Source organism: Macaca thibetana, chromosome 17, assembly GCF_024542745.1.
Source record: "Macaca thibetana thibetana isolate TM-01 chromosome 17, ASM2454274v1, whole genome shotgun sequence".
In the NCBI taxonomy this organism is placed as follows: domain Eukaryota; kingdom Metazoa; phylum Chordata; class Mammalia; order Primates; family Cercopithecidae; genus Macaca; species Macaca thibetana.
In genome coordinates, this window is record NC_065594.1 from 38,410,796 (window position 1) to 38,427,495 (window position 16,700).

Sequence of the window (16,700 nt, forward strand, 5' to 3'; positions counted from 1 at the left end):
GTAATACATCCAGATGGAAAATTTTATTTCTAAGGGTTCCTCAGTTTCTAAAATGGTAAACACCATGAGATATATTTTCCCCTTCTTTTCTTACCTTTCCCTTTTCATAGCTGATAAAAGATGACCGAGTTCATATCCTACTTATATCAAAGTGCAATGTTTTAGGAATAGGACAGTATCAAGCATAAAATGGAAATTATCTCATAGGAAGATGTGAACAACAACACTTCTTCCCAAGATTTCCCCATCACATGAGTGTAACAATTCTGAACAAAGCTTGACATCATTTGGGTTCTTCTAATATTTTCTAGGCAGAGAAGAACGTTTATTTAATTTCCCACAATGCCTCCAAATGTAACATTATGACATTTTATGCTTGATCTCAGCAGATACCATGACTTAGGAAACAGCATTTCCTCAGATTGCAATGCTATTTACCTTAATGGTAGAATCAATTAGAATACAGTATAATCCAAACCACATGTTTTCTCATACCAAATTCCTTCAGAATCCCATGGAAAGGGTCTCTGAAAGTTTGTCTATGGGTAGTGGGAGCAGAACTAGCATCTTTGCTCAAGGGTGAAAGGTATTTCCAATGATCATAAACAATATTTTCGTCTACCAAAGCCAAAATCACAGAGTACAATCAACAGAGTCACAGCAAAATGATAAAATAAGCTGTTAAAATAGTTAATAAATTTACTTTTTATTTAATAAAAATATCCCATGCATTCAAGAAATAATGAGTGACTACTATCAAAAGGCACTGTCCCTTTTTTGAGAGAAGTACATTACTGTTCCATATCAAACCTTAAAATAAATAATAAAGGATAAAGGTTTTAAAAAAGTACTTTTCTTCACACGTGAATCCAGCAGAAAGTACAATCTAATTAGCAGTGAGAACATCCACTGCAAATCAGAGATCATAATTGCAATTCAGCACTAACAGAATCATCACTTCTGAAATATATCTGAAATGCAGCAGAAAGACTGCCTTTTTCTTAGTTCTTGGCCTTTGAATTAAAATAATCTTTTGTTCCCCAAGCAAACAATCTTCTTGACTTTGTAACACTTGAAGGCTACTTTGCAGTTAAAAAGAGGAACTGTCACACATTTAGAATCTTCAAACTAATTGCCAGTCACAGAATCAGAGTTGGAATGACTTTGGAGGGAATCTATCCAGTTTCCTAAAGCAGTGATCCTTTACACAACACTCATGAAAGCTAGTAATAGAACCTCAGATTCAGCACTAATTTTACAAGAGTTCCTGCCTGAATAGCACTAATAGTTTAAAAATAAACATTCAAAGGATTCTATTGAACTGAAATTACTGTCACTTATACCCATTAATGATAATTATTATTGGAAGTTCTATGATGGCAATTCACTCTAGTCAGGCAATGGTCTCCAAGAATTGTTTGCTCTAAAAACAGTCAGTCATCTATTTTCTGTTACTACGCTAGTCTGTCATATTCTTCCCGCCTTGGGGCATTCTAGCCTATGTTAAGGCTGCCCTCAATGTTAACTCTGTTACTATCATATTGCTTATAGTTCTCTTGAAAAACATTGGATATATGAGGAAGGAAGCTATCCAGGAAACAATATTTTAAAATCCTATTACAAAATAAAGTCTAATTTCATCTAAACACTAATGCCTATTTATACCATTTACAAGTAACATATCAATATTCAATTTCTTTGCTTAATTTTCCCAGTCTGCCCTAAGGTATATTTATTCATCATCAAATGCCAAATACTACTGAATTGTTTTTTTTTTTCCTCTCTTTGAGATAATCACTTTAGACTTTGAGCAACCTTCATGACCAAGTTCAACACCAATGAATAGATTTCCTTCAACTTTAAGGATTTAATGTCAGAATGACCAAAAATACAAAGAAGAGAGCCTATTAATAAAAAAAGAAAAACCTGGCTCCACCTATGACCTTTTGACACACTGATATTTTCCTCTTGAAAGATATACAAACAATACCATAGAAATACTGGGGTCTATAAGCTGGGCTAAAAGGATAAGAAGCACAATGGTTGTGCTAGATCGGTTACTGAAACAATCAGCAGCCCAGACGCTTGCTAGCATTTCAAAAGTTCAACTGCATGACTTTCCACTTCAAATTAATAGATCTAAAAATCACACAATTCTCTGCAGTGAGAGATATGCTTAAAGATGACGTTTTCCTTGACAATTATCATTAATTTTATCAACATATCAATTTTAATTTATCTATTATTTATCAATTTATAAATACATCAATTTTATCAAAATAACAATAACTTATTATTTTTTTCAACACAGACTGGTCATTTTGCAAATGCATGCTTTTGGCTATAGGAAGACAAGAAAAAAGTTTTTTTTTTTTACTTTATTTTTTTTTTTTTACTCAGTCTCTTAAAATAAAAAAATAGAGTCTACAAATTATTGATCTATATTATGAATCAGCAAAATTTTTCTGTAAAGGGCCAGCTAGCAAATATTTTAGGTTTTGTGGGATATATGGTTTATGTTGATTAGTGGAGACAGCTAAGGAGTATTGAATGTTACAGACACAGAAGATGCAATGCTGTGATTGAGTTCTCAATTATAATACAATAAATGTGGCTGATATTATCAAAGTTACAGAGTTTTCCACATTGTGATAAGGACTGATTGGTATGATTTTTTTGTCCTAGAATATGAACAGGGTGAAGTTATGAATAAGTGATGTTAATATAAAGATTTCTTGGGTAAAATTCTTAGAGGTAGACCATGCTACACCTTAAAAACTTAAATTATTTTGCCTCAGATAAAGTTTATGAAAATTGGCATTTAATCTTTTATTCCCAAAAAAGTTAAACAACAAAAAGTAAAGTTGAGAATATAGTAAATCTCATATTATAATAATATGAAAAACATTTTGAAAATGATTTTAAAATATTGGATGAGCAATAAACTAATTAGTATGATGATGTGCCACAAAAATATTTAACAAGAGTGGCACTAATAACCCTCAAGAAAGTTTAAAAAGAAAGAAAGAAAAAGACAAAAGAAAAAAATAATGACTTTCAAATTAAGTTATGCTGGAAGTCTGAGAACCTCCTTCTCTTTTCTGGGTCTTGTTGGAAGGGGACAGAGGATGTTGTGTGAGCCTCGTATAGCTGCATGGAGAAGACGCAAATTAGTGCACAAAATGGCTGAACTCTGAATGAGTTTTCATAATTTAAGCTACGTTATTCCAGTGAAAGAGATGCCCGCACATAAGTGAAAAGCTGCATAGCTAACTGACAGAGAGACTCTTGGAAAAATTTCCCACCAGACATTGCTTGATACTATGTATGGAACAGAATTTCAGTTTCTTAATACCATCAGGAGGAAAAAATTGTAACATGGTACAGTTGGTGGACATGGAAGAATGTCTCAGGGCACACATCCTGAGTAAAGCACATAAAATGTTTGTGCTACTTCTAAAACCTACTATATTATAAATTCTCTGTTTCCTTAACTTCTATTCTGAGTCAAACAATGAAAGTACTGGACACATTTCTACCTTCCTCAGAAAAGTTGACCTCTGGCAACTATGCTGGGTCAGAACTATTCAGAATATTGAAGAATCCCTCCATTGACTGTGACAATCCTCTCAGAAGTTCCAAACACAAAGGGAGAGACCACCTGGCGTAAAACCACTGATTATGTTACCAAAGACACAGCTGACCCTCTCACAGATTTGCATGGAAAATAATTCTCAATCTTCCTATATAGGTATAGTCTAGTGACAGTTAGCAATTACTAATAATCATTTTGGGCCCTTTTCTCCTGTACCACGGTTAAATCAACAGTGGTAAAATATAATAGCACAATAGTTAAAAATATGACCTCATGAGAAGACTTCAATACTGGCTTCATGGCTTGCTAAATCTGTGATCATGTGCAAGTAACTTAAACTTTTTGATATATAAAATAGTCTCATGATTTATAAGTATTACATGTAATAATAAATATAGGCTGGCAAATAATATCTGATCAATAAATGCTAGCAGTAGTAGTAGTAGTTGTTGTTGTTGTTATTACAATGTCTGTTCTATAAATGATGGAGTAAAGAAAAGATAAATATATCCAAGCCAATGCAATTCCATTTATTCTACCCTTCTATATTGAGAAAGTATTAAAACTATTGGCTTATTTATATGCACCAATTGCCAATAACACTAGAAAACTGAAAGCATTACTGCACAAAACTAGAATATGGGCAATGATGGAAAGTAATCTAAGTTTTATGATATCTGTAGAAGACAGGGTAATTGTTAAAGCCTTTATGAAAGCAAGTACAAACATTAATTGCATATCTGTTGAGATTGGCAGAGACATTCCCAAGTAGTATTTATGTAATATGCATTTCCTCGAAAATAGAGGCCTAATTGCTTAGTTATTCTAAATTGCAGAATGGAAAACAAAGGAGCAGTTTTGGCCATGTGGGTAAACAACAGATTTCTAAAAGCTAATTATCTCTTTATTTAATAGACTGAAGTTGCACCAAATGAGACATTTAAGTCTAATAAATAATAGACAAATTGTAACCTAAAGACTAAAATATAGGAGCTGCTCATACAGTTTTTATTGCTCCATTAAATAAGCTCTTATTTACTTCCCCCACAAAACATAATTACACAACACTGGGTCCATTTCAAGGCCATTTTGATCTGCTATTTAAAAATGATGTGAATCAACTTACATACTCAGGAAGTCTTAGAGTATAATGTTTGAATTCTATTCTCAAATGCCCTATTTGTGTCCATGATTAAGAAACAGAAATGGAATTTAGAGAAAGTTGTGCATAATCACATAAAATTATTACTACTACTTGCCTTACTAGAAATGATTACACATAAGAATAGTTATGCATTTTAAATTAATAAACACTAGTGTCTATGCTTGGTAGTCTTCATGTCAGATGAATACTGTAGGTATTTCTTAAATTAAAATAGTTCAAACTCAAGGATCAACCTTAGACGCTTATTCAAAATTCATATATTGATTAAATAAAGACATCGTGAAAATGTAACTTGCTTGTTTATGTAATACCAAAACATTCAACAGAAATAACCAAAACTGTGTATGTGAATATTTAAGAGACCTTCACGCTCATCATTTAAAAAAAAAATGAGAAAACAGAAACAAAAAACATCATGTTTTAACATCATAATATAATAGGAGACTGCTTTCTTAGTTTTGAGGCTCAAAAGGATTTTTAATGCTTCATTTTTCTTCTTGGAGAAATTTAGTCCACTATTTTTACCCTTATTTTCATTCTATTAACGAAAGTCACATTCTGAAATGATAGTGATAATAAATAATAGTAGATTTGGAAATAGTTGCCTGTTCTCTTGCCAACGGCAAGTAATGATTTACTGTGGGTAAGAAAGAACAGGAATTTAATTTACTCTGCTACCTCAGATAGTGATATAAGAATTTCAACACCTGTGAAAAAATTCAGTTCTTATTTGCATGGAGGAAATACTAAAGTCATGAAAATATATGGAAGGAAGCTCCCTGTGGGTTTATGGCAGAGTTATGTGAAGATTTTTCTCTTCCTCTACCATCCAGGGATATGTGCCTTACATACGAAAATAAACTAAAACAAAAAGTTCTTGGCTCAGTGAGGTAACAAAACTAAATTCAATAATTCACCCTTCCACATTCTTTCAAGGCTAAGAAAGTCAGGCTAAAAATTTTTACAAAGATTTGAGCAGTACCATATTCTGTACTAAAATATAACACCTGCGGAGAAAAATTACATAAAGTTTCAACTGATCCTCACAATGTTTAAAATATTTACCATATTAGCACATATAGAATAGCTTATAAGCTTGGTTATCCGAAAACCACATACACTGATTATATAAATCTTAATCAACTTCTGAGGATTTTTATTAAACAATATTTAAATTAGAAAGTTTGATATATACTAATAGTCTCCTTAGTTCTCTGAGACCAAATTTTGTTACTGCCACCAGCCTAAGCAGTCTCCATCTCATTATCGTTCTTATTTTAGTTCCTATAAATTATTATGTGATATTATTTTATATTTGGTTATTTGAAGCATTCATTAGAATTTTAAACTTCATTACAGCAGGAACCTTTTTATTCTTATTTATCACTGTAATCTCAACATATAGAAAAAAACTTGATGAATAAAAGAACAATAAAAAGTGGCCTTGCTGTATTTCGTTTTTTACCAATAAAATAATAATAGAAATGATAACACATATTTTTATAATAGTATAGTGTCTTTATTGAAGATCATATTTGTCAAATATCACATAAGGATAAAATTCAATGTATCAATTTAAAAGTATAAAAAACTGATATTTTACATGTTTTCAGTAATTAAGTGCTAAATTAGATACACTACTTTAGTAACCTCCATTTCATAAAGCCTTCAAATGTTATAAAAATCATGACTTTACAAAAAGCATATTCCACATATAATATGGAAGAAAGGTGATTGTATATTTGTGATGTTTTTAAAAATGAAAAAGTTATCAATAAATAAGCATGTAATAATATATTTGTTATATGATTATATGACTCACTTGGTAATAACAGTTACTTTAAGAAATCAAATACTTGGTTCTTCTACGTTAATAATTGTGTTGATTTTAAAGGAAAACTAAGGACCATTCAGAATCATCATAATTTATTGGGATTTTAGAAGAGGTCTTTCACTTTGGTGAGAAAATTATGTGTTTACAAATATTATGAAATTTGGGCTATTATCCCTAGATTATTTTAAATCCCACAGTCTAAAAAAAAAAAAAACTCAAAGTTGACTTGCAAAAATTTCAAATGTTTTTAAAAGACAAAGTCTCACAGTAGCTTCTTAAATCATAGCTGTTTCAGCATCTTGTATCAAATGAGTTTTATTACATCTATAGCATATTCATAGGTATGATATAGATACAGCATATATCTGTATTTATTTTACAAATATATTTAAAATTATTTTAATATCATTTATATAAATCAAAGTTACTCAGACTATGCTCTGCAGAGGGCACTCCTGAAAAATGTTAAAATGTATGATGCATATGCACCTCAGCAAATTAGAGGTTTGGAAAGTCCTATTGGGTAAGGATTTTACAATTACTTGAGGCCCACCTATGACAATTTGCAGACCATGTTTAGGAAGAGATAGTACAGAAAAAGTCTAATAAAATAATCCAATAGGTCAAATAAGATGGGCTCTATGATTAATGAAAGATATAATAAAATCTTTCTGTAAATCTATTGTTAAAATTAAAAACATTCAAGCCTATTTTAAAATTAAGAAAAGAAGGTAATGTCATCAACATAAAATTACCTATTTTAAAGCAACATAAAACAGCTATTAAACACAATTGATGGCTAAATATTAGAATGGTTTTGGTAAGATTCAGAAACAGATCCTAGTATATTAAAACCTATCTATCAAATATATGAATAATTAAGGAAGAATTATAAATAAGTGGAGTAGAGTCATATTATAAATAATCAAAACTAGAAAAGAAATGAAGTTGATATGAAATCACTGAAAGGATGATTTTATAAACTTAAAGGTGATAGAAAAAAATAACAAAGGCAAATATTAAAACATCATAGAATGAAAATAAAATAGTTTTATATATGTCAAGATATAGAAATAAAAAAGCCACATTGGAAAGAGATATTTAAAATGTAAATATGAATACATACTGAGCTAACTTGTACAAATCAATAAAAAAAAGATAACACAATTCACGACAGAGGAATGAAAACTGAACTATAAACCCTTTTAAAAGTCCAACTTTAGTAATACTCAAAGAAATGCAAATTAAGATAATAAAACATAAATTTAAAATCTATAAAATTAGCAAAAATCTTTAAAAAATAAGAATATTCAACCAAGGCACAATCATAACTCAATGTTGAAAGTTGAGAAAATTAAAGTTATGCTTCTGAAAATCAATTTTAAGTATGCATCAAAAGTCTTAAAAATATCCTTTTCTATTCCATGTCCAATAAAATAATTATTTTCTATTTATGAATAAAAAGATTAATCACATTGAAAAATCAGCAATAACTATTGTTCCATGACTTCATTACTGACTAATGGAAGTTAAATTATATATGGCACATCCAGTGGAATCAATCATATAGATATTAAAAATTATAAGAATTACAAGTTATTAATAACATGAAACATTCAAAAGTTCAGCAATATAAAGTGTGACACTGAACTGCATAGCTACTATTAGAAAGCAGAAAAATTTAAAACTGAAAGAACAGTGTGCAGAAATGTTTACAGTGATTCTTTGGATAGGAAGATTATGGGTAACAGTCTTTTGATCTATTTTTTTAGGTGTTTTCTATAATGTAAATAAATTTGAAAAATAAACTCATTCTTAAAAATGAAAATTGCCTTACGGAGACACAAATTTAAATTAAAACATGACTGAGATTATACTGGAAGTTTTATTAGAATTTCTGTGTCCTATCAAGTTTCAATCTTTCAAATTGGTATAAGAGAGAATGACTGAGACACTCTGTGTGATCAGACTCTGGGCAAAACCCACAAACAATGCATCCAATCTGCCATCTAGCAACTCATCTAGATAACTTTAGCCAATGCTAAAAGAGCTAATGTTCAGGCTGGGAGTGGTGGCTCATGCCTGTAATCCCAGCACTTTGGGAGGCTGAGGCAGGTAGATCACCTGAGGTCAGGAGTTAAAGACCAGCCTGGCCAACATGGTGAAACTCTGTCTCTACTAAAAATACAAAATTAGCCGGGCATGGTGGCAGGCCCCTGTAATCCCAGTCACTCGGGAGGCTGAGGCAAGAGAATCCCTTGAACCCAGGAGGTGGAAGTTGCAGTGAGCCAAGAACGCGCCATTGCACTCCAGGCTGGGCAAGAAGAGCAAAACTCCATCTCAAAAACAAATAAATAAATAAATAAAGAGTTAATGTTCAAACACCAGAATCTTCTGTAAGTTAGGAAATAATATATTAATTTAAAATTCTTTCCAGAAGCATATTTTAAAAATAAATACTAAATCTTTCTGATCTCCATTTTCATTCATACTTAAAAATAATTCTGAGAATATTCCCTGAATTTCAAATATAAACAAGAAATTGTGCTTAGATGATGTTTCTTCCCAGGAAGAAACAAGTGCAATACGTTAAGGTACTCCGTTCACTTTAGTAAGCACAAAATATACCTGTAAAGTGAAAGTAAAGAAGGCAAAGTAGGCATCTCTGTCTATTCCTGGGGAAACCTGAGGTGAATTTGCAACCCTGAATTGTAAACTATAGTGATTTAGCAGTGAAGCGGATGGATTTTAATTAAAGCCTTGTTCAATCCTTACTGACTTGGAAGTAGAAAAGCCAAATTTTTCAGGGAATGAAAGTATAACTACATTTTACATAATTCTTTTGCTTCTAAATAAGTGGTATCTTTTAGCTTCTTGAAATACATACATACATATGTTTCTGTAAAATTTCAGTACCAGACTCTAAAAGATACTTTGAAACATAGTGACAACAATTTTGTCATGTTTACAGGGAAAAAAAAGTATCCAAAATGTTCAGACTGCTTTTTTCTTTTTGTTGTTTTTTTGAAACAAAATCTCACTCTGTCTCCCAGACTGCAGTGCAGTGGCAAGATCAAGGCATACTGCAGCCTCAACCTTCCAGACTCAGGTGATCCTCCTACCTCAACCTCCTGAGTAGCTGGGACCACAGATTGGAATACACATAAATTCCATCCATTGCAATTGGCTAATATTTCACTTAAGTCTCTTTCTTTTAAACAATGTTTATTCTCCATCACTTTTTTTCCCTCCCTTGGGATATTTTGTTGAAGAAACCAGGTTACATGTCCTATAGAATTCTCCACAGTCATTTTCTGATAGTTACTTTATTAACTGACATACATTATTAAAGATTGCTTATTGAGTTAGTAATGAAAGAAACGTGAATACGCTGGAAGCAAAACAGCATAACAGAGGACCAAATCACCTATGACCATTAGAATGAAGACACTACACTAATTGTTAGTAAATGGAAGGGAGAAAAGACCATAAAGAAACAATTGTTCTGTGGTTTAATTACATAAACAAGTGATTGTATTTTCCTTTTTCACTAAGTTCATTAATATGCTAATAAAGCAGCCAGTATAAATCTTAAGTATACATAGAATAAATAGCAAATTTGATAGTACTCACCAGTCTTCACTTCTAATAAACGCTTTTTCTTTTGTTGGCGTTCAAGTCTTTCTCTCTCTGCTAATTCTTTAGCTATTCTGGCACGTTTTTCTTTTTCCTCTGCTTCTCTTTTTTTGATGTTCTCCTTTATTGCTTGCTATTACAAAAATTTTTGAAAAATGATCAATTTTAACCAGTGATTCACCCCACAAAATGGAAAATTATCTATTTGAAAATATACTTAAGGTAGAGACATGATTATCTTTTAGATAATGGTGAGTTATGTTAGTAATACATTCTTCTAAAAGGTATGCACAGAAACCCTTGTTAAATATGTTAGGTATCTATAAATACAACTGTTATTAAACTTAAACCTGCATCTTTAAAACATCTACATCTTGATGGAATTAACAAACTAAAAGGGAGATGGGAGACAGAAACTGAAAATAAAACAAGCATTTAATTCACAAATCAAAACTTTTACCATATACATTTCCAAAAGTGTCTAGCAACTGAATTAGGGTTTTCCATATCTTCTTTGCAAAGCAAATTGTCAAGTACAAGACAAATTATCAAATTAAAAACATGATAAAAGAAGTGAAATCTTGTAGTGGCTACTTTTTATTATAATCATATATGAATTTTTCTCATATAGAGAGAAATATCGTAAAGATAACCAAAGAAATGTTTGTCATTTCTAAGCCAGGTCCTCTGGCTATTGATCAAAACTAATAATAACATGCTAATCATAAGAAGATCTCAATAGATATGTGATTATTTGTTTAATTTCTTATTTCTTAAGTGTTACACACATCAAGAAATGCCCCTCATGTGGCATTAAGGGAAATTAGCAGGTAAATATGGGGTTTTCAAGTGCCAACAAAGAGAGTAACATTATATTAAATACCAGTGAAACCAAACAGGTTAACACACTGGAAGTTTATCACCACTGGTACTAAATAGAAAAGTGTGTAATTAAACTATAACAAGTAGGTGGTTTATGTTGTTTTGGGGGAAGGCTTTTATTTCTTTACTGTGACATTCTTTATTTTAACCCTAGAGTTAGCACAAGTTCTTCATTAAAAATCAAATAATAAAGTTTAATATTTTTGACCAACAACAAAAACAAAAAGCATAGAGTAGAGGGGATAGTAACTCATGCATGCATGCATGCATCCATCCATCCATCCATCCATCCATCCATCCATCCATCCATCCATCCAATTAATACTTACTGAGAAACTACTAAATAGTATTGTTGTAAAGTGGAGGAGAAAGAAAAAGAGAGAGGAAAGGAAGGTAGAGAGGGGAGAAGGAAGAGTGCATAAGAGAGAACACTAAAATAAGTTTACATTCTATATGGTAGGGTATCACAGGAGGCAGAGATAAATAATAAATAACAACAACAAAATAAGAGTGCTGTGATAGCATTCCTGAGAGGTTACTTTACATTAGGTAGAGAGATAAGGTCTCACTCTGACTTGATTCAAGCTGAATCTTGAATGTCAAGGAGCTAGGTAAGTGACGATCTAGAACACATCAGGCAGAGGGAACTGCTAATGCAAAGGCTGCTGGTGGGTTTAGGAGACAGAAAGAAAGCCAGTATAAAGGTATAAGATGAGGTCAGGGAGGTATGCTAAGGCCTGATCCCTCAGGTCTTCTAGGCCAAGAAAGAGAGGCTGGATTTTCTTTTAATGCTTCTGGAAAATGACTACAGATTTTCAAGCAGACAAGTGCAAAACTACGTACACTGAGATACAAGCACCAACAAAGCACCTTTGTTTTGAACTATCTTTTCAAAGATATTTGCATAATGAACAGTATTTGAAGACAGATGTAGTATCTCCCTCCTGAGCTAAGGGGTTTGTTACTGCCCAGAATGATAAACTGGAGCAAAGGCTGGACAGTTTTACTACCTATTATAAAAGACTGCATTCCCTAAATTCAGGATTTCCCTCCAATGACACAAACCACTATGGATGCAAGTGTCATCTGTCCGTTTCACATAGCCCTGTGGGAGTACGGGTTCAGAAACCTAAAAACAAAAAATTGTTTAATCTGGCTATTGTTATTGTGTGAGTGGCAAAGAATTCTTTGTCTCTGACCCCAAATGAATGAAATGGTGTCAAGTTAACTTGTTAGCCTGTTAGTAGGTAAACTCTCAAACTCTTCACAGTTCTTGACATATATAAATGATAGTTATTATTGCCAAGCTATAAAATACCAGCTGCAATACTAGATACTTTATTATGCAATCCCTTTAATTCTCAAATTGGATTCTGCATTCTCTAATCTGGCCCAGAGTGGTTAAATACTTGTTTACTGTAATAAAAGTAGTAAGAGGCAGTAAGTTGCAAGATTTGAAAGCTAGCTACAGTCAGTGGTTTTCTACCATATTGCTTCATATTATGGTCATGTATATTAAGAGGCAGCTAATGAGACAAAAGTTGTAATAAAAATCAACATAAGAGGCTGGGCATGGTGGTTCATGCCTGTAATCCCAGCACTTTGGGAGGCCAAGGCAGGTGGATCACGAGGTCAGGAGATTGAGACCATCCTGGCCAACATGGTGAAACCCCACCTCTACTAAAAATACAAAAATTAGCTGGGCATGGTGGCACACACCTGTAGTCCTAGCTACTTGGGAGGCTGAAGCAGGAGAATCACTTGAACCTGGGAAGCGGGAGGCGGAGGTTTCAGTGAGCCAAGATCACACCACCACACTCCAGCCTGGCAACAGAGCAAGACTCCATCACACACGCGCGCGCGCACACACACACACACACACACACATACATACATCAGTATGAGAATGGTAGGAGAAGACAATCATGGGTTCAAAGACAAGTGTGTATATTTGTATGTGTGTGTGCATGCATACTCATGTATCTATGTATCTATAAGGGAGATGGGGTAAGAAGATAGGTTGTGATAGAGAAAGGATAAGCAAATATTCAGGAATAAAAATTGTATTTCTTGCTTGAGAGAAATTAACAAGAGGAACCTACAATAAATAAATAATATATCATGTAGCTTATTTATGAGTCTAATTAAGGTATAACATTTTCTGATGTGAATTTTCTACTCTAATGACTGAATACATTTAAATGTGAGTACATAATAGGCCATCTGCTATCAGATACAATTGCCACACCCTTTTAGCATTCCCATGGGTAATAAAAAGTCAAAATTACTTTTCTAAGACCTATAAAAACAATGTTTACATTTAGAAATAAGGTCTGAAGAGGTACTTAAACCTATTTTGTTTTATGAAAAATAAACTATTGATTTTCATTTAAAAACCTACTTCATTTAAAACATAGCATATTCTGATATTATAACTATTAGAAGAATTTTAGCTGAAAAAAATACCAATAAAGAACACAGACATAGGTGTTCAGTCTGAGACTAATATCCCAGTTCAAACAGTAATTTGAGATTTTCTTTTTTTCTAAATGTTAAGAAGTAAAAGTAGCTTAAAACAGAAAAGCTTAATAATTAAAAGAGAACAATATTATTTTGGATGTGACTGCCTCTCAGTGACTTCCATCCTAAATTTGAATTAAGAAAGAAAAGTTAAGGGTTAGCCAGATATAAAGATAATTGACTATAAGACAAAAATTTTTTAAAAACATCATCTTTTCTTGACCTTGTTTTATATTTAGTTAACTGACAAATAAACTGCACTGCCACCAACTACTTTCAGCTACACTTTGCCTAAAGAAAATCTTTGAGTGTTACTTGCCAGATAGAGTTTGGTGCAACCCCCTTACCCTCGATGTAGAATGATAACCACCATTCTATTCTCCATTTCTGCAAGTTGGACTTTTTCATATACCACACATAAGCAAGATGATATTATGTTATTTGTTTCTCAGTGAATGGCTTATTTCACTTAACATAATGTCTTCTGGTTTCATCTATGTTGTTGCAAATGACAGAATTTCCATTTTTTCGTTTAAGACTGAATAGTGTTCCATTGTGTATATAAACCACATTTTAAAAATCCAATCATTCATTGTTGGAATCAACATTTTTGAACAGTATGAGGTGGAGATCCAATTCATTTTTGCCCATCCTTTATCCATTAATATGCAAAGTCGCTTCTTTTGGATTTCAATTGGCACATGTGTGTTGATTTACGGCTCTTTTAGTCCATTTGATCAATATATCCATGTCTTCAAGAATAATACTCTATTTTAATTATTATGGCTTACATTTTATTTTTCTTACTTAGGAACGTCTTCCATGTCCTTGGGCCTTTGCTCTTCCATCTATATTTTAGAATAGACTTGTTAAGTTTTGTTGAAAAGGACTATAAGGATTTTTAATTGGTATCTTCACAATTTTGAGTCTTGTATCTGTGAACAGCATGTGGCTTTTTATTAACTTGGATCTTTAAAAAAGCCTTTAGAAAAAAAACTCATTTTCTCCATTCAGGTCTTGGACATTTTTGTTAGATTTACTCTCTGTACCTTACATTTCTTTTGCTATTGCAAATGGTGCCTTCTTTAAAAATTATGCTTTCTATTGTTTTATAACATATAAAAAGGTAATTTTTACTTTATGTAGAGATGGGGGTCTTGATAATATTGTCTAAGCTGGTCTTGAACTCCTGGGTTCAAGTGATCCTCTCACCTTAGCCTCCCAATGTGCTGGGATTACAGGGATGAGCCACCTCACCCAGCCTAAAAAATGTAATTTTTATATATACTACTGATAATTTTTATTATTTCTGATAGTTTTTCTATAGGATTTGTTTTTGCTATTCTTAGAGTGCTATAATGTCAGCTTGATTTTCTCCCTTTTCAATCTTTACATTTTTAACTCCTATTTGTCTTATCTTACTATACTGACTAGGAGTTAGATTCCAAGTATTAGGTTAAAGGGTTTCCTTTGACTCCTTTCCTACTTCGGAGTAGGGTGAAGGGCTAAATTAGTTCATGGTTCTTGTTTTGAAATCTGAGTAGGATTTTCTGACTTGACTGAGAGAAATTTCACAATTTTTTTCCCATTAGACTCAATATAGTAAATTATATTTATGAATATTCTAATATTAAGCCATAATTTCACTTCTGGGATAAACTCAACTTGGACAGGAAGAATTTATCTTTTCGAACATTTAGTCATAAAATACATTTTTGTATTCCATTTGTTTGAGATAATCATTTCATTAAAATTTGGTAAAATGTATCTGAAAAACTTCTAGGCCAAGTATTTATTTTGAAGATTAAAAGTCATGAAAATAAAAATTAGTTATAGAACTATTCGTGCTTTCTATTTCTTTTAAAGTAATTTCAATAAGTTATTTTTTTCTAGGAACTTACCCATTTCATTCACCTTTTCCAATACTATCCTACAAATTTTTATAGAAAGCTCTTCTCTTTTTACTATTTTCTGTATCTTTACTTACATTCCTTTTTACATTCTCAATATTATTTCTCTTCTCTTTTTTCTTGATTAATCTTTTTAGCAATATATCGAATTAACTTGTCTTTTCAGAATAACCTCATTTTTGCCTGTTAAGTTTACGTCACTTTTTCTTTCATTTAATCTTTCATATCCCTCCTTCTGTTTTCTCTAGGATCATATAAATCCTTTTTAAATTTCTAAAGTCAGATGCTTATATCTTAAGTCTTTCTGATAAATGCTTTTTTATTGACACATAATACATGTACATATTTTGGGGGTGCATATAATCTGATATATTTATATAATGTGCAAAGATCAAATCAGGGTAAATGGAACATCCATAACCTTAAATATTTATCTTTTCTTTATGTAGGAACATTTGACTTGTTCTCTTAAGCACATATGGTATAAATTTCTTTATACTACTTTTACTGCATCCAGCAAATTCTAAAGTGGGGTATTTTTAATATTGTTCAAGTATAATTGTTTTCCATAATTTCATCTTTGACATATGGCTTTTTAAATGTGTTTTTAGAATTTTCAAAATAGAGGTTTTAAAATTTCATCCTTTTAATTGTATTTCTAATTTCATGTCATTGTGGTCAATAAATAAATAAAACTGACAACTGAAAAATGTATTGAGATTTATTTCATGGTCTCTAGTACATAACCAATTTTATAAAAGTTCAACTTGTACATGAAAAAATGTGTATTCTTTAATTATTGAGTTTGAATTCTATATACACTAATCAAATCAAGTCTGTTAATTGTTTAAGCCTTGTCTTTAATTATATTTTTCTGCTTATCAGTTAAGTTAGAGAACTTTGTTGAAATTTCCTAACATAATCCTAAATCTGTCAACTTATCCATATAGTTTATTAATTTTTACAATGTCATTTTGGGGCTATGTTATTAACCACATGCCATTTTTAAATTGTTGTATCTTTCAGGTGAATTAAGCTTTTTGTTGTCATGAAGTAATTAATGTCTTGAGTCAACTGTACCTATTAACATAGTTTCCCTCTTCCTTTTGATTAATATTTGCCTTATATTTCATTAACTGTCCTGTTACTTCAAACATT

At 31.7% G+C, this 16,700-nt stretch overlaps 1 protein-coding gene across 2 annotated transcripts in view; it reads right to left on the reverse strand.

The window, feature by feature from the left end:
• Window positions 1-16,700, reverse strand: part of DIAPH3 (diaphanous related formin 3) — a 496,891-nt gene that overhangs the window by 133,426 nt on the left and 346,765 nt on the right. For both annotated transcript variants that reach the window (XM_050766531.1, XM_050766532.1), the window contains one exon: window positions 10,228-10,363. In XM_050766531.1, coding sequence (XP_050622488.1) covers window positions 10,228-10,363 — 136 coding nt within the window. The remainder of the gene's footprint in view (window positions 1-10,227; window positions 10,364-16,700) is intronic.